The 26,345-nt window shown below is 42.5% G+C and overlaps 1 protein-coding gene across 1 annotated transcript in view; it reads left to right on the top strand.

Annotated features, from left to right (window-relative positions):
* LY86 (lymphocyte antigen 86) overlaps positions 1–26,345 on the top strand; it is a 53,507-nt gene that overhangs the window by 155 nt on the left and 27,007 nt on the right. Inside the window, exons 2-3 of the mRNA XM_084871930.1 lie at positions 814–954; positions 26,018–26,104. Of these exons, the coding sequence (XP_084728056.1) occupies positions 828–954; positions 26,018–26,104 (214 nt within the window). The 5' untranslated portion in view covers positions 814–827. The remainder of the gene's footprint in view (positions 1–813; positions 955–26,017; positions 26,105–26,345) is intronic.

Here is a 26,345-nt window from a genome sequence, read left to right on the forward strand (position 1 = left end):
AAGGCAAAGTGCTGAGATAGGGAGCCAGAATCTTGGCTTTGAAATGAAAGTGAGACATGACTTTAACAATCTCGCCCATGACCAAAGCAGTTAGACTCCCACTCTTAAAAGGGAAGCCCTCACTTCCCCATCTTCCCTTACCCCGTCCACCAAGCTGAACCAGAAATAGCCCACAGCTCACTTCTCAGGGTGACTCCCTCCCCTTTGTCTTCAGAGACCACATTTGCAGCTCCCAGAAAAAGGCTTCATGCTAGCAGCTGCACAAGTCGCTGCTGACATCCTCATGCAGAGAGTGGAGCTGAAATCAGAGAGAAAAATGCCAATAGGGAAAAAGCCTCATTCAGATCCCCAATGCCCGATGCTGCCTACCAGTGCCAGCCAGATCCAGGTCCACAGCCTGCATGGGATGCCTGTCCCTAGAGGCCTGCTGATGGAAAGCACAAGGTGGCCTCTGGCTTACCTTTCCTGATTTCACAGCACCACCTGCGGTGGGGACTCTTAGGAGGGATGTTTGTGGGGACCTGGAGCATAAAGCCACACATCACTTCCTAGTTTGTCTCTGTGAAAGCAGAAAGTCAACATCCAACCTACCTCCCACCCAGACTAGCTTCACTCTGATTCAAGTGCCAGAGGTCCTGGGGGAACAGTATTCAAATGCCTCTGCTAAAGGCCTGTGCTTCTCACAGTGGTTCCCCAGGAGCATAAAATATGAGAAGTGAAACTGAAATGTCACCCTTTTAAGGAGGGGAGAGGAAGAACCACCCTGAAGGCCCTTTTAGTTGGGCCTGTCATTTTTCTGTTGGTCACACACAGGCCTGGCCCGCACCATGAAGGGTTTCACTGCTGCCTTCCTCATCTGGACCCTGATCTCTCCCAGTGGTGGTGGCCCCCCAGCCTGGCCCACACACACAGCCTGCAAGGACTCGAGCTTGGAAGTGCTCTACCAGAGTTGTGGTAAGGTCTTTATTCCTTTGTGCTCAGTGGTTGAGTATCCACCTATGAACCAAGAGGTCACAGTCTGCTTCCTGGTTAAGCCCATGCCTGGGTTGTGGGCTGGGACCTCGGTGTGGGGCATGTAGGCAGCAGCCAGTGTGGGGCATGCAGGAGGCAACATAGAGAGATGTTTCTATTTCTCTATCTCTCTCCCTTTCTCTCTAAAATTAACAAAGCTATATTTAAGATAAATAAATAAATATCCATTTATTGTGGGAAATTAAGGCCCACAAACGTGGGCTGCTATAGCTCTTAGTTGGGGTGGGTAAAGGGTGAGGGAATTAGTGGCCAAATACTTTCTCCACTTACAGCAGATCTGCAAGGGCCATTTGGAGCCCTTAGGAGAAGGAAGGGTGGGGGTAAGAAAGAGCCTGAATAGAGTGACAAAGAGAACAAGATAAAGACACCGAGAATCTAAGTATAGAATCCACTAATCCCACAGAGCCTGAAAAGGAACCCAGTGACCAATGAGTGTACAAGTCATGAAACCTCACCTCTTCAAAATTAGGAAAAGATGCTTCCAATCCCCCACCTCTCCCTCAAATTGTAACCTTGGATAGTTTGTTTAGTTTGAAGTTGAGTGAAAAGATCACTTAAGCTAAAAAGGAGAGTTCTGTCCTTCTTGTAACACTTCCAGAGTTTCTGCGGCAGTAGCATCGCTCATTAATGAGGCAAAAACTTATCTTGCAGTGTTAGTGCCTGGGCTTTCTCTAGTGCTGCACATGGTAGAAGGGAATGAACCCTAGTGGTCACCCCAACATGGAAAACAGATAAACCAACTGAGATTGCAATTAATGCACAGAATGCAGGAAATGGCAATGATCAGTGTCTGAGTCGATCCTTTGGGGTTTACATTAGTCTATTAGGGATGTCATACAGAACACCCTGGATGTGGTGGCTGAAACAACAAAAATTGTTTGGTTCCTCCTGCAGCCTCTCCTGTGTCTTTGCCTGGCCTTTCCTTTATGCCCACACAGTCCTAGTGTCTCTCCCTCAAAAGCCAGTCCTATTTGATTAGTGTCCATTCATATAAGCTCATTTAAGTTTAACCACCTCTTTAAAGATCCTGTCTCCAAATGCAATCATATTCTAAAGTACATATTCTAAATGACTAGGCTTCAAGGTATGAATTGGGGAAGGGACACAATTCAGTCCATTCAGGGGGCCTGAGTGAGGAGAAATAAGCCTGGCCTCAGGATCATATCTTGAATGAAGATTAGAGGAATGCACTTGTGAAAGGGCATGACATATGAAATATAACACTTTGGAGAAAGACTGTGGGCAAACTGTTATCTTGATTGAAGGAGGTGGAAGGAGATCTTGTCTTGCTAAGCATCTAAGTTGGCTGTACTATATATATGCTGGGGAAAAGTGGAGATGTTATGAGCAGACACCCTATCCCTGTAGCTGCCATCCAAGGAGATGACTGTCTAGACCTCTCTAAGGCAGCACCAACTTAACTTTATTCCTTTAAAAGAAGGAACATGGAACATTAAAATGTAAATAATTTTTTAATGTAAAAGAATGAAAAGCTGATGCTGGTGTGTTGATCTCATTACTCTTGCTCTTTCCGAGGGAATGAGATGCTATCTGCTGACATCTATTCATTTTATGTGCAGGATGACAAGAAAGACTTGAGATGAATGGATTGCTCAGGACTCATTTTCCCAATTCATCCTCCCATAAAAGTTGCCATGGCTGGTCCAGCTCCCTGACTAGTCTTAAGCTTACAACTAAGCTTGGTACAGCCTTTCAAGTTGCTGCCAGAAGAGGCAAGAGGGGCAGATGAATCAGGGAGAGAACAGGAGCATAGCATTCACCCACCTGGGGATAATGCTTCCCTCTGCTCCAGGGATCAGTGAACAGGGACACAAGCCCTGATCTGGGCATATAGAAAAAAAAAATGAAGGAGATGCTGTTCTTTTCTAAGAATAGTGGGGGTCAGACAATTAAATAACAGGGTGAGTGTTCTGTAGTAAAGGTTGGAGTAGATGCATGCATCACACACTACAGGACATGGTAGTTGGAGAGGTAATGTTGGGGAATGTCTGGGCCAGGGTCACCAAGCTTGAATTTAACCTTAAAGAAAGATATAAATAGTAACTGTAGCATCTCATGCTCATAAAGATTTATATGTGCTAGGCATCAGGCCAAGTGCTTCCTATGTGTTATTTTACAAAAGTGCTAACTGAGGGTTAGAGATGTCAGGTAATTGTCCAAGGCCACACAAACAACAGTATCAGAGTTACATCCCTGGTGGCATGGAGAAGGTGTTGAGTAAATATCTATGCAATTAATGAATTGATCTGAGGCCTTTCTGACTCCATAGCCTTTGCTCTTAATGTCCTGCTGTCTATTGTTCTGTCTGTCAACAAATGGAATAGAGGTGGGGAAGGAAGGAATGGCATGTGTGAAGGAGAGACATGTGACCAGGCACAGAGTTCAGAACTCTGAGGAAGAGCTGGGACAAAAGGGGATGAGAGATGAAGTGGGCAATGGGGTCAGAACCTGAGTATGATGGTGAATTTTATGCCAGGAAGGTGGCTAACATTATTTCTAGGGGTGTCTGTGAGGGTATTTCCAGAAGATATTAGCATTTAAATCAGTGGACTGAGTAAATCAGGTCTCCCTCATCAGTGAGGATGGGCATCTTCCAACCTGTTGAGGGCCTGGGTAGAACAAAAAAGCAGAAGATGGGAGAATTCACTCCACCTGACTGCTGAGCTGGGCTGTACCTCCTGCTTGCAGCTCCCCTGGTTCACAGGCCTTCACACTACATCACCAGCTCTCCTGGGTCTCCAGCTCCTAGCCAGCAGATCATGGGGCTTCTTAGCCTCCATAGTCATAGGAGCCTGTACCCCATAATAAATCTCCTTCTTGAATACATATCTATTATATATAATATATATCATATATCACATGTATACATTACAGATGTAATTCCATTGGTAATGTTTCTCTTGAGAACTGACTAATACACCAGGAGATCCAGACAAGGTTGGGCTGCATCCCTCTGTCAATGAGGAAAATGCATTTTGAAAAGATCCCTCAGGTCATAGGTAGGAGTATGGGTATTAGATTGAAAGTTGTTTAGGGATAGATGCAGAGTTTGTAGCCTAAAGAATCAATAATTTAGGGAAGCCGAAACCAGTTTGGCTCAGTGGATAGAGCATCGATCGGTCTGCACACTGAAAGGTCAAGGGCATGTACCTTGGTTGCGGGCACATCCCCAGTTGGGGGTGTGCAAGAGGCAGCTGATCAATGATTCTCTCTCATCAATGTTTCTAACTCTCTATCCTTCTCTCTTCCTCTCTGTAAAAAATCAATAAAATATATTAAAAAATAAAAATAATAATTTAGGGAAGAAACTATAGGAGCTTGAACCAGCATTATTTTAAGAGCTTTAATGTCAGAGGGAATCTTTGGTTCGCTTGGTATCAACAGAAAGGGAAGCAGAGTCCTGGGAGCTTCTCAAGAGTGTCTCCATAGCCCTTGAGCTGTCAGAGACCAACGTGCTGCACAGTCCTTCCCAGATGGAGAAGGTTTCCTTTCAGATTCTGGATTCCCAGTGGGGCAGCCGCCCTGCCTCCCCCCAGCCTCCATCCCCAAGGCCTACACATGGGAAACACAGTGCAAAGGCTACATGTGTGACGCCCAGTCCAGCCCTCGTGTTTAGGGGCTTTAAGAATTCTAATATGCATGGGAATGTGGGAGGGTCAGCTGACAAAACAAAGGATCCATTGTTTTCTGTTTCATTTTTTCCCTTCTCTTTCTATTTTATAATTTTAGTGGGAATGGAAAAACCTTAGGCTACAAACTGTTTTGAATAATACAAAAATCCTTGAGACGAAAGAACCTCATAAGCACTCACAGGACTCTGATCACTGAGCAGGAAATGAACAAACCTATCTGAAAAAACAAAAGGCCTGCTTTGTCCAACTGTTAGTGCTACAGTAAAGAAAAGAGCAGCAGTCTTTATGAAAGCAATGGGGAACAAAAGCAGTCAGGAGCCTTTCTCTGGTTAAATCATAAGACAATTTGTAGGCCTAGAAAAAGCCCACGCACATGCCACAAATGGCCACCAGTGTGTTTATACACTGCCTCTATTATACATGCAGTAGATTATAAAAGTACAAGATGGGAAGATGAACTGCCAGTGAGAGAAGCAGGATAAGGAGAGAGAAAACAAAGTAAATAATAATGCCAAGGTGGTTAGGACAGGCACAACAGATGAGCAGCATAAGGGATAAGATTTTGGGGTCTGGAGTCAGCAAATCTCATTCCAACCCTTAGGCAATATTCTTTAAATCACCTGTTCTTGAATGTACAAAAGGTGTATGAGTTTCCTGTTGCTGCTATAACAATGGTGACTTAAAATGACATACATTTATTCTTTTAGAATTCTGGAGGTCAGAAGTCCAAAGTCAGTTTCCCTTGGTCAAGGCCATACTGTCTTTGGGAAAATGTCTTTTCTTGTATTTTCCAGCTTCTTTAACTGCATGCTTTACATTCCTTGGCTCACAGCCTCTTCTTCCATCTTTAAAGCCAACAAAATAGCATCTCTCTTCAGCTCACATTGCTTCCTTCTGTGTCAAATCTCCCTCTGCCTCCCGCTTATGAGGGCACTTGTGATTAGGATAATTTCACTCTCTGAGGATCCTTAGTTTAATCATAATTGCTAACTCTCTTTTGCCAGATAAGGTAACATTCAAGGGAGAACATGGATGTTTTTGGAAGCCATTTATCATCCCTCTACAAAGGGATACTAAATTAATCTACTTCTCAGGGCTGTGGGAGGATTAAGTGCAAAGGACTGCATGAAAAAGTGCTTAGCACATACTGCATGCTCAGTAAATCTTTGCTGCTCATGACTTATAAGACATTTTATAGTCACCAGAGGTATTTGACTATAAGCTCTCTTGAAACCAAATCAAACAAGAACACTGCAATATTTGCAAGGTAAACCCAGCTTTTAAGGAGATGTCCAGCTTTTTCTCCTACCTGGATGTGTTATGAGAGAAAGTTCTCCTTGGAGAGATGGCATCCTGGACAGCATCTCAATAAGAGATGCCACAGTGACTCACATCTGTTGTTTCTTGTGGTGTCCCTCAGTGTGGACCAAGGGCTCATTAACAAAACACAACTCAAGATCAATTTTGCAGTGGGCCACAGTGGAGCTTTGCACATAGGCAGCACTTGCAAGTCTGGGTTACTCAAAGAAACAGCCTGTAGGACTAGGTGAGCTGCATTTGCCCCAGGCAAATTAGCCATGCATACCATTATTGCTGCCATTGTTGCTGTTGTAGGAAGTGGGTCTGTGGTCCAGCTCCAGCATAGTCAACTTTTAATGGAAACAACGGTTACTGAATTTCCCCAGGGCAAACAGAATGTAAGGAGGAGGGAAGAGTAAGAACCAAGAACTGTATAAGTGAACCAGCATCATGGTGGAAACCCACTGAGGTTCCAGCCTCAACTAGACAGGAGGAGGCAGACACAACTATAAAAGGCCTCAGGCCATTATTTTAAATGGCCTAATGGGAGACAATAAGACCTAGGCAACATATGAGGAAACTATTAACCCCATGGTACTTAGCCACTGAGGAACTGGAGGAGGGACTCTTACACTTTGGGGATAAATAGGTTGTGATTGCTATTCCATATGTGCCTGTGCAACCGGACACCCACTCTGGAGAATGTATGAAAAGTCTCATTTTCACCATACTTCTGTCTCTGAGCTCGTTATTTGAATTCAGACAGGTGAGCATTTCTCACACTGTTATGTGATTCTTGATGAGGATTGGAGAGTAGAGATCTAGGTGGAATTTTCTGTAAGAGCCTTGAGTGTAGATCTCAATGTTGTCATTTAATATGCTTTGACATCAACCAGGCAGAGTGAGGGGTCATGAAAGTATGGGTCCTGTGACACATGTCTAAATGACTTCCTGTCCTCTCTTCAATCTCTCTGACACTCATAGTAACCTGGCCTTTTAAGAGGCTCCTGGGAGTTGTGTAGGGCAGGTGTCAGAAAATGAAGCCCTCAGGCCAAATCCCAACTACTGCCTGTTTTTGTTTGGCCCAAATGGTTTTCACATTTTTAAACAGCTAAAAACTTCAAAAAATGAATAATCTTTGTAGCATGTGAAAACTATATGAAATTCAAATGCCAGTATCCATAAATATGTGTCACACTCATTCATTTGTGGATTGTCTTTGACTGTGCTACAATAGCATAGTTGAGAAGTGTGACTAGGCCTTGGTCAAGATTAGGAAGAAATCTCTCAAGCTCTTCACCAGATCAGAGTCTCAAGTTCTAGGTCTCCTGCATGAGTCTAGTCATAGAGAGGCTGTATGGTCAAGTTAATTTGACACCTAAATCACCAGAATTGCAAAGAATTTATAGGATGCTCTTGAAAGCATCATCACTGTCATAAAAATCTCCTGCTTCTGCATAACATTTTCTAATTTGCAAAGTCCTTCCATTTATAAAGTGCCATTCTATCCTTATTAACAGCCATAAGAGGTATGTAGGATGTTTATCTCCCTTTCCCAGGTAGAGAAGCTAAAGCACATACATATTAACCACCTTAATTAAGTACCATTCCTGAGCCATGATACGAACCTGAGGTCTAACTCCATGCCAGTGCCTTAAAGCTGGATTGTGGAATTAGAATAGTGAACAACTCGTGCCATTTGATCCCAGAAACACAGGATGGGGACAGAGAGAAGGCACAGCTCAAAAACTAAGTCTTGGGTGAAGAGATAAAACACAAATATATTGTGGACTAGAAAGAGAAGGAGGAAGAGGAGAAGGAGAAGAAGGAAGAGAGGAGGGAAAGAGAAGATTTATCCTCTGATTTAAGGATTGCCCCATACTTTCCAGCCTCCCCCCTCTGCACACACTCAGAACTTGGCCAGTTTGGTTCTTCCCAGCATGCATCAGGCCTATGGCAGCCACAGAGGAGAAGCACTCACATCTATATTTTTCAGCCCTGTGTACCAAGTCCCCTTTTATTGCAATGGTGTCTGGAAATAACATCTCCAAATTAAAATGACATCTACCATTTTCTTATCAGTAACAGCATATTTTTCAATCAGAGCCCTCCTGTATATGCTTATTCCACAGGAAGCCCTATGTCCCCCACACCTGACAGCAGTTTCCTCTGTGGAGAGGTTGGTGAGTGGGGAGGGTGCACAGCAGAAGCCCTATCTCTGGTAGTAAGTTGAGGTCTGTGGGTGATTCCTACGGGGCCTGGCCAGCCACCTGGGAGATTCTAAGGTCAGGAAACCATGGCATCCGGTCACATGCTTCAACTTTGTAACAAACACCCGCTCTCCTCTCCTTGAAGGTAAACAGTCTTGTCCATATCTGCCTGAATAGTTTTGTGCATTGCCAAAGTTTGCTGCAGGGCAGGTACTGCCTTTGACCTCCAGAAAGTCCTTAATTACAAATCAAAGTCAGGTCGTGGGGACCTGGATAATTCATCAAGAGTCAAACAGGACAATTAATCAGACTTTAGGAGTGCAAAGCAATGCTGGCAACATTTCCTCCAAAATAAAGGGTAAGCTGCAAATGGCCTAGCTGCGTAGCAGAATGAACAGGCATGTTGATAAAATGTTCATAGAAAAATTTCTTCAAAGCTGCCCTGGGAGGAAAAGGAGAGAGAAAAAACACCTGCTTTTCTCAAACCTAATAATTTCTATGTAAACGAGCATAAGACAAACCCAAAAGAAGCAACAACATTGAAAAATAGTAGCAATAATGGAAAACATCACTGGCCAACTAGTCCTTTAGCAGTACTTTAAAATATTGCACACAGAAAGCATTTCTCTCTTAGTTTATTTTTCAAGACTATTAGGGATATAAATAAAGTACAATGAAAGGCAAGTAGACAGAGCACCAAAGAAGCAAAGATGCAATCCCAATGGGTTAACCTTGTGCAGTATTAAAAAGTGAGCTGCTTTGAGCAGACTGAGGCCTTTTGGGCCACATCTAAAGACAGGAAGTTGACATGCAAATGTGTGTGTGTGTGTGTGTGTGTGTGCGTGCGTGCGTGCGTGCGTGCGTGTGTGTGTGTGTGTGTGTGTGTGTGTGTGTGTTGTTTGCGTTTTAACATTGAGATGCATATTTTTATAAATGGGAACAGGAAAATGTTCAGGCGGAACAGAAGTTGGAAGAGAACAAAGCTTGTAGGTATGTTTCCACTACCAAACCACTGGGTTCCTCCCTGCTAATTCCCCATCTTTAAAAAGAGATGCCGAATAACTTATGAATAGGGACCTAAAGAGGATTAAAAGCTGAGAGTGAGATTCTAAGAGGCCTCTTCTGTACAGACAGAAAATGTCTCTCCAGGTCTTCCCATCCTCAGGCCAAATCCCGATGGGCAGCTTTGCTCCTGTTTTGGAGGAGGACCTTTGGAGAGGAGGAAATGGGGGAGGGCTGTCCTCCAGCTCTGCAGCTATTTTTGTAGAAACTATGACACAGAAAACATATTCCCAAAGCAGCTGCCAGTGTGAAGATCTGGGTGTGGCTTTGTGCTCAGGCAGCAGAAGGGGGACAGTGAGGGAGCAAAGCAAATTTTTTCTTCATGCCAAGAAAGGCACAGTGAGAGAGCCCCTTCCCAGCCCCAGCTGGGCAGCTGGAGCACCTGGAAGAGCCTGCAGGCACCAGGTTCCAGGTGACAAAGGGGTGGGGTGACTTGCCCAGGAACTCTGTGCCATCTGGGCTGGTGTTTGGTCCTTTTCTTAGATTCCTTGTGAAGTGCTATCCCAGGCCTCTGACCCAGTAGCTTTGTTCTGGGATCCCAGAGAAGCCACGTGGGCATCAGAAGATGCACACTGGGTTTACCTGGGAACAACTATCCATCTGGGTGCAGCCAACGGCGGATTCATGTGCAGTGGGAGATGCAAGGTCAGCTTCCTTGTGTGGGATCCAGGAAGGCATCCGCGTCCCTTTCTGAGAGTCCATGCCAGTGCCCTTCTAGTGTCTCTCTGCCTTCAGGATGGGGTGAGTGGAAACCACCCAATGACTAGGGGGAGAGAGAAAAGGTGCCTAGCCCAGAAAGTGCTGCCTTCAAGCACAGTTTGTACTTGAAGATTCTTTCTCACAGGCTGCCTGCTTAGCCAAAGTGCTGCCAGTGGGTTCCCTTATCTGAAGCCTGACATCTCCCCTTGATGGCCTGGTAGGAACTGCACCAGCCCCATCAAGAAAGCTAGAACCTGGTGTCCAGGTTCCCACTGCCCATCAGCCAGCAGGTTCCTTCCCCATAGCGGGGAAGTGGTTTATTCAAAGGGCTCCTGTATATGGTCAATGTAGTCTTCCTCTACTGTATTAAAATGTGCCTTCACACAACTACACTACTTATATAATTAAGAAATGAAAACTGTAAATTAAATTTATTGCCGACATACATATTGGGTCGGCAACTAAGTAATTGCGGGTTTCACACATATATGGCTTCAGTTGAATTTTTAGGTTTGCAGACGTAGTACAAATGTAAAACACATTTTGTATTTGATAGTTGGCTATTCAGCTGTTAATCAGTAAAAAAAGTTTTTTGATCAGTTTTGTAGTTTTTGTTTGGCGTTCGTTGAAAAATGGAAAATCAAAAGGAACATTTTCGTCATATTTTGCTTTTTTATTTCTGCAAGGGAAAAACGCATCACAAGCTCATAAAAAGTTATGTGCTGTTTATGGTGACGAAGCCTTAAAAGAATGGCAGTGTCAAAATCGGTTTGCCAAATTTCGTTCTGGTGATTTTTCACTCAAAGATGAAAGACGCTCTGGTCGTCCAGTTGAAGTTGATGACGCCCTAATCAAAGCAATAATCAATTCGGACTGTCACAGTACAACACGTGAGATTGCAGAGAAGCTTCATGTATCACATACATGCATTGAAAATCACTTAAAACAACTTGGCTATGTTCAAAAACTCGATACATGGGTTCCTCACGAACTGAAAGAATCACAGTTAACGCAACGCATTAGCAGCTGCGATTTGCTAAAGAAACGTAATGAAAATGATCCATTTTTAAAACGACTGATAACTGGCGATGAAAAATGGGTTGTTTACAACAATATCAAGCGGAAAAGATCGTGGAGCAGGCCAGGTGAACCAACTCAAACAACATCAAAAGCTGATATTCATCAAAAGAAGGTTTTGTTATCAGTTTGGTGGGATTACAAAGGAATTGTCTACTTTGAACTCTTACCACCCAACCAAACGATCAATTCTGATGTCTACATTGAACAACTAATGAAATTAAACAATGCAGTTGAAGAAAAGTGGCCCGAATTGACAAATCGAAAAGGTGTTGTATTCCATCATGACAATGCAAGGCCACACACATCTTTGGTCACTCGGCAAAAATTAATGGAGCTTGGTTGGGATGTTTTGCCACATCCACCATATAGTCCTGACCTTGCACCATCTGATTACTTTTTGTTTCGATCTTTACAAAACTCCTTGAATGGTAAAAATTTCAATAATGATGATGATGTCAAATCGTACCTGATTCAGTTTTTTGCTAATAAAAACCAGAAGTTTTTTGAACATGGGATTATGATGCTGCCTGAAAGATGGCAAAAGGTCATTGATCAAAATGGGCAATACATTACAGAATAAAGTTATTTAGTTCCATGAAAAAATTGTCTTTGATTTTCTTTAAAAAATCCGCAATTACTTAGTTGCCGACCCAATAGTAAAAGGACTGTGTTGTTTTTGGTTTCTCATTCTAAAATTCTTAAAGGAGTTGTTGTTCAGAGAATTCTCAGTTTAAACCCTGCTACCTCTCTCAAAAGAGGTAAGTTCTTCTCTCTGTGTAGCCCGTAGTGTGCCTGTGTCCAGGACCAGAGTTAGCCTTGGGACAGGAAATGGTGTCAGGAATAAGGAGGTGGATGAGTTGCTATTCTATTCCCAAAGGTCCTGGAGGTTTGTGGAGAGACACTGGACACACAACACAACACAACACAGCACACTCCGCCCAACTTCCCACCATGGGAAGAGGGTGCCCCAATTCCCAGACTGCAGAGTTGGCCACCTCTTTGAACACAGAGGGCAGAGAAAGACAAAGGTGACCGGGCTGTAAAAGGTGCTGCTGTCTCCTTAATTAAGGCTGAAAGTCTTTCATTTACAACCACGGGCTGTTTTATTTTAATTTGATTTCAGGGACTGCTCTGATCCCATCCACAAATGATGCTCTGCACCCCAGCACAGAGGCCTGACTGAGCCCCTGCAGGAGGCCACCACTTCCACACAGGCCCCAGAGCTCCCACTCACACCTGCCAAATCCCTGCAGTGTTTCCCTGGAAGTTCTTCCCCACCTTTGGAGTTTGTTATGGACACACCATGTTTCATGTCCCCATTCCACAACAGCTCTCACTGTTCATCATTTAGCTCTACACTCTTCATCCCATCTCCCACCTTTCTGTGTCTAGGTTAGTGTTAGGCTCAAAGTCAATAATCCTGAAATGAAAAAAAAAAAATTATCTTAGGGGCTGATACAAGAATTCTAACAGAACCCTGCTTTTTTTTAAAGAATTCCTTAAGGAGTCACTGAGGTAGCTGCTGAGGCCCAGGGGCCTGGTGTGGTTTCTGTCCTGGCAATGAGACAGAAATACATTGTTCTCTAGAGACAAAAGTTAGATGATGAAATACTGCCATTTGTAACAACATGAATGGATCTTGAGAATATTACGCTAAGTGAAATAAGTCTGTCAGAAAAAGCTACGAACCATATGATTTCACTCATATGTGGAGTAAAATTGAAACTTGTGGATACAAATAGCAGTGTGGTAGTTGCCAGAAGGGAGGGGCGCTGCAGGGGGTCCAATATATGGTGACAGAAGATGATTTGACTTTGAGTGCTGGGCACACAATGCAATATACAGATCATGTGTCATTGAAATGTACACTTGAAATTTATATGATCCAATTAACCAATGTTATCCCAATCAATTTAACAAAATAAATAAATATATATATTTTTTTTAAAGAGAGGGAGGTAGGAATATGATGACAGGTAGCTTACGGGGAGGGGCATGTCTTCCTGAAATCCCCAATCTTCATAAATTCTATTAAACTATGGGCAGGTTTGTAAGATTTCTGAAGAAATCTTTGAAGAGGTGAGACCTTAGCCTGAAGGGATGCATTGGCGATCTGGGAGCCCACCCACAGCACATGCACCAGGACTGAGTGCAGAACTTGGTGTGGCTTATTACAGCGGTTTCCAATGAGGCTGAGCTGTGGCATCAGTGGGGAGCACTGAAAAATCTCGATGCCCACGCAGCACCCAGCCCCCTGGGGTGGGGCCCAGGCCTGGGTGTTTAATTTAGAGACACCCAAGTGATTCCAATGTACAGTCAAGTTTGAGAACCAGTGGAGGCAAGCATCTGGACCACAAATTGTGTTCAATGCAATCCTATTTATAGCCAAAGGGCTGGAAGGCCCTCACTGACATCTAGGTTTTATTCCAGAAATATCTACTGAACTTGACGAAATTATTTTAAACCTATAGTGCTCTGGCATTAAAAAGAAAGTTTCTAAAAGAAGTTGGTTTCTACAGCTACAATGAAAATAGTCAGCAGTGCCTTTCTTTTGAGAATCTACTAGTATTTGCCTGGGACTGACCTAGATGCTCTACAAACTTCACTTTCTTTGATTCCTACAAAAACCTTCTGATGCCTCTGCTTTTTAATCTGTGCCATGCCAGTGTCTTTTGGGTAGAGAAACATGTGTTCCTTTGCAGGGCGGCAGTGACCTACCGGACCCCAGCCAGCAAGCGTAGCATAATTGGGAAGCTGTTTTTTTTTGTTCCTGCCTGTGATCAGCCCACAGCTTAAGAGGAGCAGGGTCTTGGCGCATGTGTTTGGACTAGTTTTGCCTCTGTCCAAAGCTCTGCTTCTTTCCTTTTCTTAGTGCCTTTTGTGTCTCCCACCTGGCAGCAGGGGGGCCAAACCACAGGAGCAGCACTGAGAGCACTGGAGACTGAGTCCGCCCTGCCCTAGATCTCAGCCTCTTCATCACATGATGGAGATACTAATACCCAGTGTCCTGGCCACTCACAGGATTGGGAGAGAATGGATGATCCAGTACTAGTACAGCTGGGAACTCCCGGGACTCAAGGCTCAGGTGCAGTCCTGTAAATGAGCAAGGCCAGCGCTGCCCTTGGTTGTTACCTCCCAGCCAGCTTACCAGTTTCTGTCACTCATGCATCATGTTCCACAGCATCAGATGCCAAGGACACCTTAGCACTTTAAAAACAAACAAAAAACAGACAAACAAAAAAAACATACCCAATTCACAACTTCCAGAAGTTGGAGGGGATTTCTTCCCAGCATTAACCAAAAACACCCAGCACTCACCCTCGCAGCCACACACCATCAGGTGAACCGCCCTGCACATCAGGATCCAGCTCTAGTCCCCTGTCAGAAATTAACAGATTTGTGCAAAACTAATGAAATATGACAGGTGTATCCGGTGGTTTCTTGATGTTACCAAGTACTGCCATGGGTCCCACTGTTCCTCAGCACAGGACTCATGAAGTCACCAAGGATCCCACCTGGGAAGGGGGTCTGCTTGCTTGTGAAACCCAAACCCCCACCCTCAAAGTGTAGTGGAATCATGCTCTGAATTCTACTCTCCCATTAAAAACAAAACAAAACAAAACAAAAAAGCAGAATAAGCTAGCTTTACTCAGTTTTCCTATCCCAGGGGGACTGATTCCAGATTAGTTACAGAAAGTTAAACAATTATCAATACCAAACAGAATAGACAAGTTCCCCGATGCTTCTAGACTTGGGGAGCCCTGGCATTTTCATCACTACTTAACCAATACTGGGGCTCTGGGTATCTGGCCTGGTCAAGAGCCTCCTGCCCTGATTGGTCTAGCTAGCAGTGTCTGGTGCGTATGACACAATTAATAAATATGATTAAAAGAGTGGATAGCAACATTGTCATTAAGAATAAAAGGGGCAAAAATAGACAGAATGAACTGCATCCATGGAAGACGTACCTTGCACAGAGAAGACCATAAAACATTGACTCTATGTTGACTATAAATGAGAGAGTGAAGTATAAATGTATCTTTTAATGAGTCTATCATTCAGTTGTGTGGCATTGTAATTAGATGATGGAAGTGTTGCAATCCAGATGAGAGCAGATTCATTTTTTTATTTGACTTTGTACACCCAAAACCTGGTGCTCTTCCTGCCAAATGTCAGATACTCGGTGAAATGAATGAGAAGCTACATTAGAATTCCCATTCTCAAGCCACTATTGTTACCTATAGGACAGGTTCTAGTTTTCTCTCATCCTCATGTTAAGATTCTGTGCTATGTGGCACCATGGTGCCCTCTTGGTAACACACAATACAACTGTGTTTAGTGCTCATTGTTGATCTACTCCTAAGACCCAAAACATCAATCATATCAGCCTCTAATGAGTCCTTATTTTTCTTAATACATTTGATGAGGTATTTTGGATAAAAGCTTGTCTTCATTGCCATTTATCTCTTTATGGTCTCTAATGTTTACATTATGATACAAAAATCATCTCATCCTAAACTGATGGAAGCCAATCTCAGGTTATTCTGGGGGAGTGGAATTCAGAAGCCAAGGGGGCCATGCAGGTAAATACCCCTTTCCATCAATAATGAATTCCATTGAATTTCATTTCTTTTACAGTTAGAAGCAGACAAGTTGAGGGACCTAGAATTTTGAATTTGGTAGCACCAAACATACCTTTATAATCAACAATGCATTCACTAAGATTACCAGACAGCCTGCAGGTATTAGAACCATCTCACATTACAAACAATAAGTAATCCACTGTGATGATGTCCATTCCATTTTTGTTGTAGTCAATATCAATAATATATTTAAGCATTTTGATTAAACTAGGGGTGTCGAACTCAATCAGAGAAGGGGCCAAAATCTAAAATCCAGCCTAAATCGCGGGCCGAATGGTTTACTGAACAGTCATAAACTGACAAAGTCATAAACTGACAGCGGAGTGCAGTGATGACAGCGCGGTGCGGGCCACATTGCAAGGCCTGGCGGGCTGGATTTGGCCCGCGGGCCTTGTGTTTGACACATGTGGATTAAACAATAAGCCATGTCATATATCAGTCGTTAAAGGTGTGTGTGTTTCCAATGAAATACTAACCAACAAGACTTGAATGGGGATAGAACTACTCTTATTTGAAATAAAGGTCCATCAGGGGTCCTTGCGGTGCCATTCTATTGTGATAAGATTTGACAAGTGTAAAAAAGAAGAGATCAGGAATCACAGAACAACATAAATTAGAATATATTTGCCACATTGTATGCCATGTCTTTCTCTTTTAAGTCAGGGGAGGAGTGAGGGAAGAGTGGAAGGAGCACACCACAGTGGCATCAAGAACAGACAAAATGAAGGCTAATTTGTGTTGTTATGATAATGAATTTCCAGCAATGGCATCTCGCTGAAGCCTTACTCATCATACTCCTTTTAGCGATTCACAGTGACCCTTTAATGTTTTCCTATAAATCACACAGGAAAATTAAAACATCCCAATTAAAATACAGCTACATAAGAAGGCAAATTTCCAGATTCATGCATAACTAGACCTGTATTGTAAACAGAGTATAAGCTTGTAGAATTGGTAATCACCCAACCTAAAGAAAGATGTCAAGAGCAAATTCTGTTTATTTTGTTTTATTCGGAAAAGAAGTCTGAAAGATGACAGGAATATCTGCTACCATTTGGACTGGGACTGGGTTTTCAGCTACACTCAGAAACTATCCTAAGTGCCAAAGCAAATTCCCACTATTACGATGACGAAGCTAATGCACTAGCACCTTCTCAGGAAGATCTTCAGAGTGTGAGGAGAAATCAATATTAGTAGCCTCACAACTTAGGCTTTCCAAGTAATCCTGGCGCCCAGCAAACCTGCAAGTACAAGCTCAACTTCCCTTCTGCTATCATCAAAGTGACTTTCTTTCCTTTCCATCTATTTATTCAACCAAGTGGCATTCCTGGACACATCTACTAGAATAGACTCTGGTACTCTAATAGTTCCTACACTAGCAATACTTAGCACATTCGTGATGATAAAGGTATGAAAAGATATATACAGCCTGCAGTGCGAGACCAGAGGAAGGACAGATGATGAAAGGAAAGATAACATCCTGGAGAGGTATGCAGTTGAGCTGAATTGTGAAGGAACAAAGGCCCCAGAGAAGCAATCAAATTTTTCCTGTATGAAACTAAACCTCTCACAAGACATTTATTGGAAATTGCTAAAATTGATTTTTGCACTGCAGATAGAGGTAAATATGTCTTCTGAAAGTAGAGAATTAAAGCAAGAGCCATTTATCCAGCAAATAGTGAGTTAGCACCTGCCATTGCAGATGCATATCAGACACAATGAGAAGGGAAGAGTAACCAAAGACATAAGAGGATATAATATAACTAGATGCCCAGTGCATGAAATTCATGCATGGGTAGGGTCTCCAGGGCTGGCCAGTCATTAGGGCCTTTTGGCTGCTGGCCAGAGCCTTCCTTCCTTAGCTGCCAGCTGCTGACCAGGGCCTTCCCTCATTCCATGTGGTCAGCACACATCATAGTGAGCGATTGAACTCCCTGTCTCCTGGTCGAACTCCTGAGGGGATACTTTGCATATTAGCCTTTTATATATATAGATAAGATATAATAGAAAAGTCCAGCCCTGGAGGATTAGACATCTGTTGGGGAGGCAAGGCATTATCACATAACATATTGAGTAAGTACACAATGCAGTCTGTTAGATGCTAAACAACTGGCATAAATCATAAGTTCATAGGAATCGAGAGAAGAAGCTTGTGGGATGAGGTAACATTTCCCATAGAGGTCAGGATTTGGATAGAAAGGCATTGAAATCACAGATCATATCATGTCACTTACTCCCTCTAAAATCATTATTGGCTCCCAGGAAGTTATTGGCTCACTCTTGGTGCTTCCACAGGACCAGGAAATCCCTATTCATAATACTCCTGAAACTGAGATGGCTTTTTCTAACCTCTGTATCCCAAGTACTCCACATATTTCCTACCACTGTAGGGGCTTCAAAACTACATCCCACAAATGTATGGAGCAAGTTAGAGGCATTTAAATCTTGAGCTAACAATTGACCATAGTGGGAAGGGCTATGAATGCTCAACTGGAAGAGCTGTTAAGGATTCGGGCAGTGTGACACAAAAGGCCCTTGTGGTGGGGAACTCTATGTCTCAACTTGTTAGGCTCTGGCACCAGCTGTTTGGTGAGGATGTTGCTGTGAAGGCCTTGTGGGTGTGATTAACTTTACAATAAGATGACTTTAAATAAAGCAAACTGTCCTCCACACTGTGTGGGGGTCTGGTCCAATCAGCTGAAGACCTTGGGAGGAAGGACTGAGGTTTCCTGAGGAAGACATAGTCCAGGCTCAAGACTATGACATGTAATCTCAAATTTCTGGTCTGCTGGCCTATCAGCTGTGTCTACCAACCCAAACTATGTGAGGCAGTCCTTTATAATAAACCTCTCAGATAGATAAATAGATGATAGGAAACATAGATTAGATATATTATATGTACTTACTATATACACTGAATGACCAGATTATTATGATCTCTGAAAGCACAATAATCTGGCCACTCATGTATATAGATATATATTAGAGGCCCAGTGCATGAATTCGTGCATGGGTGGGGTCCAGCCAGCCTGGCCAGGGGGAGGGGACATTTGCAGTTGGCTGGCCTGACTGCTGATCAAACTCCTGGTCAAGGGGACAATTTGCATATTAGCCTTTTATTATATAGGATATACACTGAGTGGCCAGATTATTATGTGTTCAGAGATCATAATAATCTGGCCACTCAGTTTATATTATCTATGTAATACATATACAGGATGTAATTACAAAAGCAGTGTTTATTAAAATGCATTTCATTTTCATTTAACAGCTATCAACTTTTAAAGTGTGTATACATTTTTGGGACACCCTGCATATTATACATATATAATAGCACATGTATATTCTCTAGAGAACCCTAATATACCCCTTTTATTAAATAACAAGAAGTTACCTGGTGCTATTTTATTAAGCAACCAGAAGCAAACCAACTTCACTCGCAATCTCTTTGCCCAAGTGTTTCTCCTCTCCATAAACTGTTAGAGTTGATCTCACCAGTGCAGCTAAACTATGTGTTAATGGTAAAGCCTCCCCATTCTCTATTGTCCTTCCCTCCCCGCCCCAAGCTGTGCCTCTATTGAAAACATGCTATGAAATATGCTTTGTAATTTCTAACTCCTAGAGTCAGCCAGTATTCTGCTCTCACAAAACATGTAGGAAGCAACACCAGCTCCTATAGTAATGGGTTATAGGGGTGAACCAGGAGGTTAAGGTATAGTATTAGAAGGAAAGTCAGTGTTCTGGGTCTCAGATGTCATTCGTCTAAGTACTGGGTGGGTACAAGGACAAAAAGAGAGTGAAAGAGGGAGGGAGGGATAACGAGAGAGAGAGAGAGAGAGAGAGAGAGAGAGAGAGAGAGAGAGAGAGAGAGAGAGAGAGAGAGAGAGAAAGCCTGGAAGATGGGGGGGAGAGAAGTACAGGAGTGAGAGGAGGGAGAAGAAGAGAGAGGTAGGAAGAGAGCATGAGAGAAGAGGGCAGCAGGAAGAGGGAGAGGGAAAGAGAAGAGAGAGGGAGACAAACTTCATGCAGCAGCAAGGACATGGACAAGTGTGGGGATGGACTTGGATACAAACCTGGAAGGTGAGCTGAGGTGAGGCTGGAGGAGTGGCACCAGGTTTTAAAACCTAAGCAATGGAACTGTAAGCCATGTATGTGCACACAGCACACAGACACACACAAGCTCATGTAGAACTGGTAAAATCTGAATAAGTGCTGTGGATTATATCTATGTCAGTTTCCTAGTTTTCATATTGTGCTATATTTTATGTCAGATGTTACCATGGAGGGGAGCTGGGAAAGGGAAAGGGTACCTAAAACCTCTCTATCTTCTCCTGGATTACCGCACAGTTCCAGCCCGGCCCTGGAGAGCACAGCCCACCTTCAGAACTTCAGGCACAAGAATGTTTCCAAAGCTGAGATATGTTAGACCCTGCACAGGCTAAGCCCTCCTGTTTACCCAGGTCTGTTCCATTCCGTGAGTGATCCAGAAGCAGTTCCAGGACATGGACCCACTGACTAGTTCCTTGTTGAGCTAGGCAGATGCTGCTCTGCTTTCCTGGAGCCTCTTCTCGGTCCCAGAGGACTGGCTCTCAGCTATTGGCGGGGACAGTGGAAGTGGGGGCAGGAAGAGGCTGCTTCCATGCACCCATGTCCCAGGATGGTGGGGGCAACAGGGCCATTCGGGGCACACTGGGCTCACTCACTCTAAGTACCATCTTCCCTTGGGTGGAAGCCTTACATGTCAACAAGGAACTTAGAGGCTAAGGAAAAACACTTTACATGAACAAAGTGTATATTTTACCATGAAGCTCCGCTTCTTTGCTCAGTTTGTTTGCTGCTCTCTATACAATGATGAGGCTGGAGGAAACATTCACTCTGCCCTGGTAGCCTGAGAACACCAACTTTCACTAATGTTCCAACATTAATAATGTTTCACTAATGTTCACAACACCCAAATTCAGGTAATCCATTGTGTATGTGTTACAAATCATCTGAGCAAGTGCCCAAGGGCAAGTCTCTGCCTCGCCTCCATCAGTTCAAATTCTTTTTTTTTTTTTATTAAATTATTATTTTTGTACATATACCAATGCCCCCCCTCCCGTACATACCCTCCCTCCCCAGAGTTTTTTGTCCATAGGTTGTACTTATATGCATGTATACAAGTCCTTCAGTTGATCTCTTATCTCCCCCAGATCTCCCCAACCTCCCCGCTGTAATTTGACAGTCTGCTTGTTGCTTTACTGTCTCTATATCTATCTTTTGGTTCTTCAGTTTATAATGTTCTTTATCATCCATAAATAAGTGAGGTCATGTGTGTCTCTCCTTCATTGACTGGCTTGTTTCACTCAGCATGATGTTCTCCAATTCCATCCAGGTTGCTGCAAACGATGAGAATTTTTTCTTTTTTATGGCTGCATAATATTCCATTGTGTAAATGTACCATAGTTTTGGGATCCAATCATCTGCTGATGGGCACCTAAGCTGTTTCCAAATCCTAGCTATTGTTAATTGTGCTGCTATGAACATAGGGGTGCATATATTCTTTCTGATTGATGTTTCTAGTTTCTTGGGATATATTCCTAGGAGTGGGATTACTGGGTCAAATGGGAGTTCCATTTTCAGTTTTTTGAGGAAACTCCACACTGTTCTCCACAGTGGTTGAACCAGTCTGCATTCCCACCAGCAGTGCACGAGGGTTCCTTTTTCTCTACAACCTCGCCAACACTTGTCATTTGTTGATTTGTTGATGTTGGCCATTCTGACAGGTGTAGATGGTACCGCATTGTTGTTTTGATTTGCATTTCTCAGATAATTAGTGACTTTGAGCATGTTTTGATGTGCCTCTTGGCCTTCCTTCTGTCTTCTTTTGAGAATATTCTATTTAGTTCCATTGCCCATTTTTTAATTGGGTCATTTATCTTCCTTTTATTAAGTTGTGTAAGCTGTCTGTAGATGTTGGAGATAAAACCTTTATCAGTGATAACATTTGCAAATATGTTCTCCCATACAGAAGGCTTTCTTGCAGATGACATGATATTGTACATAAAAACAAAAACAAAAGACTCCATTAAAAAACTAATTGACTTAATAAATGAATTTGGCAATGTAGCAGGATACAAAATTAACACCAAGAAATCTATGGCATTTCCATACACCAATAGTGAACTTGCAGAAACAGAGACTAAAAAGGCAATCCCATTTACCATCGCACCAAAAAAATTAAGATACCTTGGAATAAACTTAACTAAGGAGGTAAAAGACCTATATACGGAAAACTACACGACACTGAAAAAAGAGATAGAGGAAGATGTAAACAGATGGAAGAACATACCATGTTCATGGATTGGTAGAATCAACATCATCAAAATGTCCATACTTCCCAAAGCAATCTATAAGTTCAATGCACTCCCAATTAAAATACCAATGGCATATATCACTGACCTAGAGAAAACTCTTCAAAAGTTCATTTGGAACAACAAAAGACCCCGAATAGCCAAAGCAATCCTAAGAAAGAAGAGTAAAGTAGGAGGGATCTCAATACCAGATTTCAAACTGTATTACAAAGCCACTGTTCTCAAAACAGCCTGGTACTGGCATAAGAACAGACATATAGATCAATGGAATAAAATTGAGAACCCAGATATCAACCCAAATCACTATGCTCAGTTAATATTTGACAAAGAAGGCACGAAAATACAATGGAGTCAAGACAGTCTCTTCAATAAATGGTGTTGGGAAAATTGGACAGATACATGCAAAAGAATGAAACTGGATCACCAACTTACACCATACACAAAAATAAACTCAAAATGAATACAGGATTTAAACATAAGACGGGAAACCATAAAAATACTAGAGGCATCCACAGGCAGCAAAATCTCAGACATATGCCAAAAGAACTTCTTCACTGATACTTCCCCTAGGGCAATGGAAGCTAAAGAGAAAATAAACAAATGGGACTACATCAAAATAAAAAGTTCAAATTCTTTATAAAAAGAATGACTTTTAAAATACAATCCACCAGACTTGTATACATGCATAGAAGTACAACCAATGGACACAAAACACTGGGGAGGGAGGGCATGTATGGGGGGGGGCAATGGTAAGATATCTACAAAGATAATAATTTAATTTTTAAAAAATAAGGGAAAAAATAAATAAAATAAAATAAAATAAAATAAAATGCAATCCACCACCTTTTGTTTTGGCAGGTGATTCTGAGATAGTTGGTAATCTGGTAACTGAGGAAGCAATTTCTTAAAGCAGTGGTTCTCCACAGGGTGTGTCTGTCCCCCAGGGGATATTTGTCCATGTCTAAAGACATTTTTTGGTCCTCACAGCTGGAGTTGGGGGCAGGCGTGCTGCTGGTATCTAGTGGGGAGACGCTAAAGATGCCTCCTATGATGCACAACACCACAAAAAATGTGCATGTAACTCTTATTATTAATTCAGCAAACAATTATGTGGAACCTGTGTAATCTTAAGGCATTTTGCGGGCCCTGAGGCTGGGGTGCCCGCTTGGCAGCATCTAGTGGAGGAATGTCAGGTCTACAGACAGTACAGTGAAATGTAGGGCATCCTGAGTGCCTGAGTGCAGACACAAACCAATAGGGGGAGGATATGAGATTGGGAGGATAGACTTGGGGTATGGGAGGAACTGATATCATGCCCCCCAAGATGACTGCAAGCTGCATATTCACTCTCAAATGTAAAACTGAAATAACTTATAGGAAAGATCACCAAACCCAAGGCACTTTTCCAGCAATCTAATTTTCTGTTTTTATAAACACATCTTCAGAAAGAAGTAGCCTACTGCTTTCTTTATGACTTTGTTCCTTATTATGATTATTTTCCTAACAATATTTTCCAGTATCAAAGACATATTTTATTTCCTTCTTTGCCCTTAGTTTATTCTCTCTATTTCTTTAAATATTGATAAACACACAGTATCATTCTGTAACTACTAAGTAGCTAAACATTACACACTTGGCCTCTTATTTTTCCTCAGATAGCAACTTAAATTCATTCACAATTTTCTAAACATCTGTTAGTTGGACTCTCTTTTCCAATACCGACTGCCAAGTATGTAACAGAAACAATTGCATTTTTACTCCCTGCTCCTCCTTTCCAAGCTGAAGGAAGCCATTGGACAGCACAGAGATGTTTCTGAAGTAAAATGAGAAGAGAAAATGGCTTTCCCCCCAGAAAAGTTAGTGGCCAGATTAAAGGTCACTAGATTCGGTTTACAATGCTGAAATTGCCTAACGATCATTTCTACAGCAAAAGCCACAGACAATTATGCATCCTTCAGGTCAGCAATTCGGATGATGAAACTGTCTGGCACACTATCATTGACAAATATGAGCTCATAGCTTAGCTAAAATTGAAACCAGTTATGAAAGAGAACTAGCAGATGCCACAGGCCTGCACACAGATATTCCAGGCCATCTTGCAAATCAAGTAATTAACATGCATCTTTGAGGCTCTGCTTTGTGAATGTCTCTGCACAACATGAAGTGGCAATTAATTATGTATTTGTTTGTTTGTTTTTAATTCTTGTTTTAATCTGGTTAATAACACCTCTCTGAGTCTTTTTTTTTTTTTTTAATCTATGAAATGGGGAAAGTCATACCAATCTCTCAAGATCATTATTTGTTGGTCAGGAAAACAGGACCACGTCAGTTATTTTAATATAGAGAATTTAATATAGAGAATTTCCTAAGCAGTTCCTAGAGAACCAAAGAAGCAAAAAGGGGACAGTGAAGATGCAGTTATCACCCCAAAGGCCGGAAGAGCTGAGGCCAGAGGTTGGAGCTATTAGAACCTAGAAGTTTGAAAGAAGAGCCCTGTGGGGCTGAGACACCCACTTCAGGGGGAAGGAGTGACAGCTTCTGAGGAACTGTCATCACTGGAGCTTTAGGCCGCAAAGCTGAGCCTCTGCTGATTCCTGGAAGGTGCAAATGAGAGTTATACATGAACCAATTCCATTGACAGGGTGACACGCCCTCACCAGGTGACACTCTCAAGTACCAGCAAGTATGCAGGAAGGAGCACATCTCTCCTCCTGCTCAGCCTCAGTTTCCCCCTGGCACCTCTAGCAGAGGAGAATCGTGATTTCAAAGAGCCCCAGTTTCACAAAGCAAGAGTTGGGAGGCTGAGTTTGGAGCTGAGAGACAGTGGCTTATTACACGGCCATTAAGTGATTTATCCAGTGCTTGCTGTGTGTCCGATTGTGAGGCTCTCTGCTAGATGCTGGAAGTCTGAAGAATTCAATGGAAAACTTATAAATAAAGTGCACAGCTCAGTGCCTAGTGCAATGTAGACCCAGCTCTCCTCTCTTGGGCCCAGTGAGAAACATAAAGGAAAAAGGAACAGAAAACAAAACAGCAGCTCCTGCCTTTTAGGAGTTCTGCATTATGAGGTAAATCAAAAAGCAAAGTGTAAGATCATACATGTTTATACACTTTAAAAAGCATTTCAGTCGTAACTGTTTTAAGAATTCAGGAGCAAACAAATGTTTTTGGGAACTGTCAGGGAAGCCTTCACCAAGAAGAGGGGAATGAGCAACACCTTAGTACTTAGACAATGTCCCAAAGGGGTGAGACAATTATAAATGGAAGGAAGCGTGTGCATTACTCAAGCATGGTGGGAACTTCCTGGGTGCTTACATTGCAGCCCCAACCTCAGGGAATGGAGGACGGCCTTGTGACATGGAGCTTGGAAGATGGGGCCGGTAGAACATCCCTTGACACTCTTCTAGGGGATAGATGAACCACTGGAGAGTTTTTAATAAGTAGAAATTGTCTATAAAAAAGTGATCTTTGAGGTCCTTATCAGATCTAACACGATACCTTACATATAGTGAAATATTTGCGGGGGGGAAAGCATTACATTGAATAGGATGGGAGGGAATGGGATGGAATTTTTAAGGCAGGTCTTAATTTTGAAAATCTGCATATAGATTCTTTTGTTTTAATTATAATAACAAATACTTTGTGAAGTGTTTTGTGCAATCAATGTGCAATTTTAAGTCTAAGTTCAGGAAATAAAAAGATTCAAGCAATGATAAAAATTTAACAAGTGAAGATGTAACCCACCAAAAAGACACTATGCTCCTTTCTCAGACTGAACGTGACACTGAGCAGCGTTGCCTTCACAGAGACTGTGAGGGGTTGCTGAAAGTATCAGGGACCTATGCAAGGAATGTATAGGGCAGTATGTTTCTGAATCAATGTTAGTGACTCACATAGAAAAAATAATATCTTTGTGTGAATTTTGAATATGAGTCTGCAGAGTATATGGTATACTCACACCTAATCTGCTGTTTTTCTCTTGGCAGATCCATCACAAGATTTTGGCTTTTCTATTGACCAGTGTTCCCAACATTTAAAATCAAATATCAACATTAGATTTGGAATCATTCTGAGTAAGTAAAACTATTGACATGAAATAAAACAGCCTCTTCCTGGTTCAGACACCCAATTACATGTATTAACTGGCGTGGCTGGCTAGCCCCTGCTCCCCAGCACTCTGTGGAATTAACTCTATTTCCATCTTCCTCTTCAGTTCTCTCTCTGGGTAACATCCAGATAGAGTAAAACTCTCATTTAATGTTGTGATTTTTGTACTGAAAAGACTCTAGGCACGCATTTGGATAATATAAGCAC

The sequence above is a fragment of the Pipistrellus hanaki genome, assembly GCF_964339955.1.
Source record: "Pipistrellus hanaki genome assembly, chromosome: 2".
Lineage (NCBI taxonomy): Eukaryota > Metazoa > Chordata > Mammalia > Chiroptera > Vespertilionidae > Pipistrellus > Pipistrellus hanaki.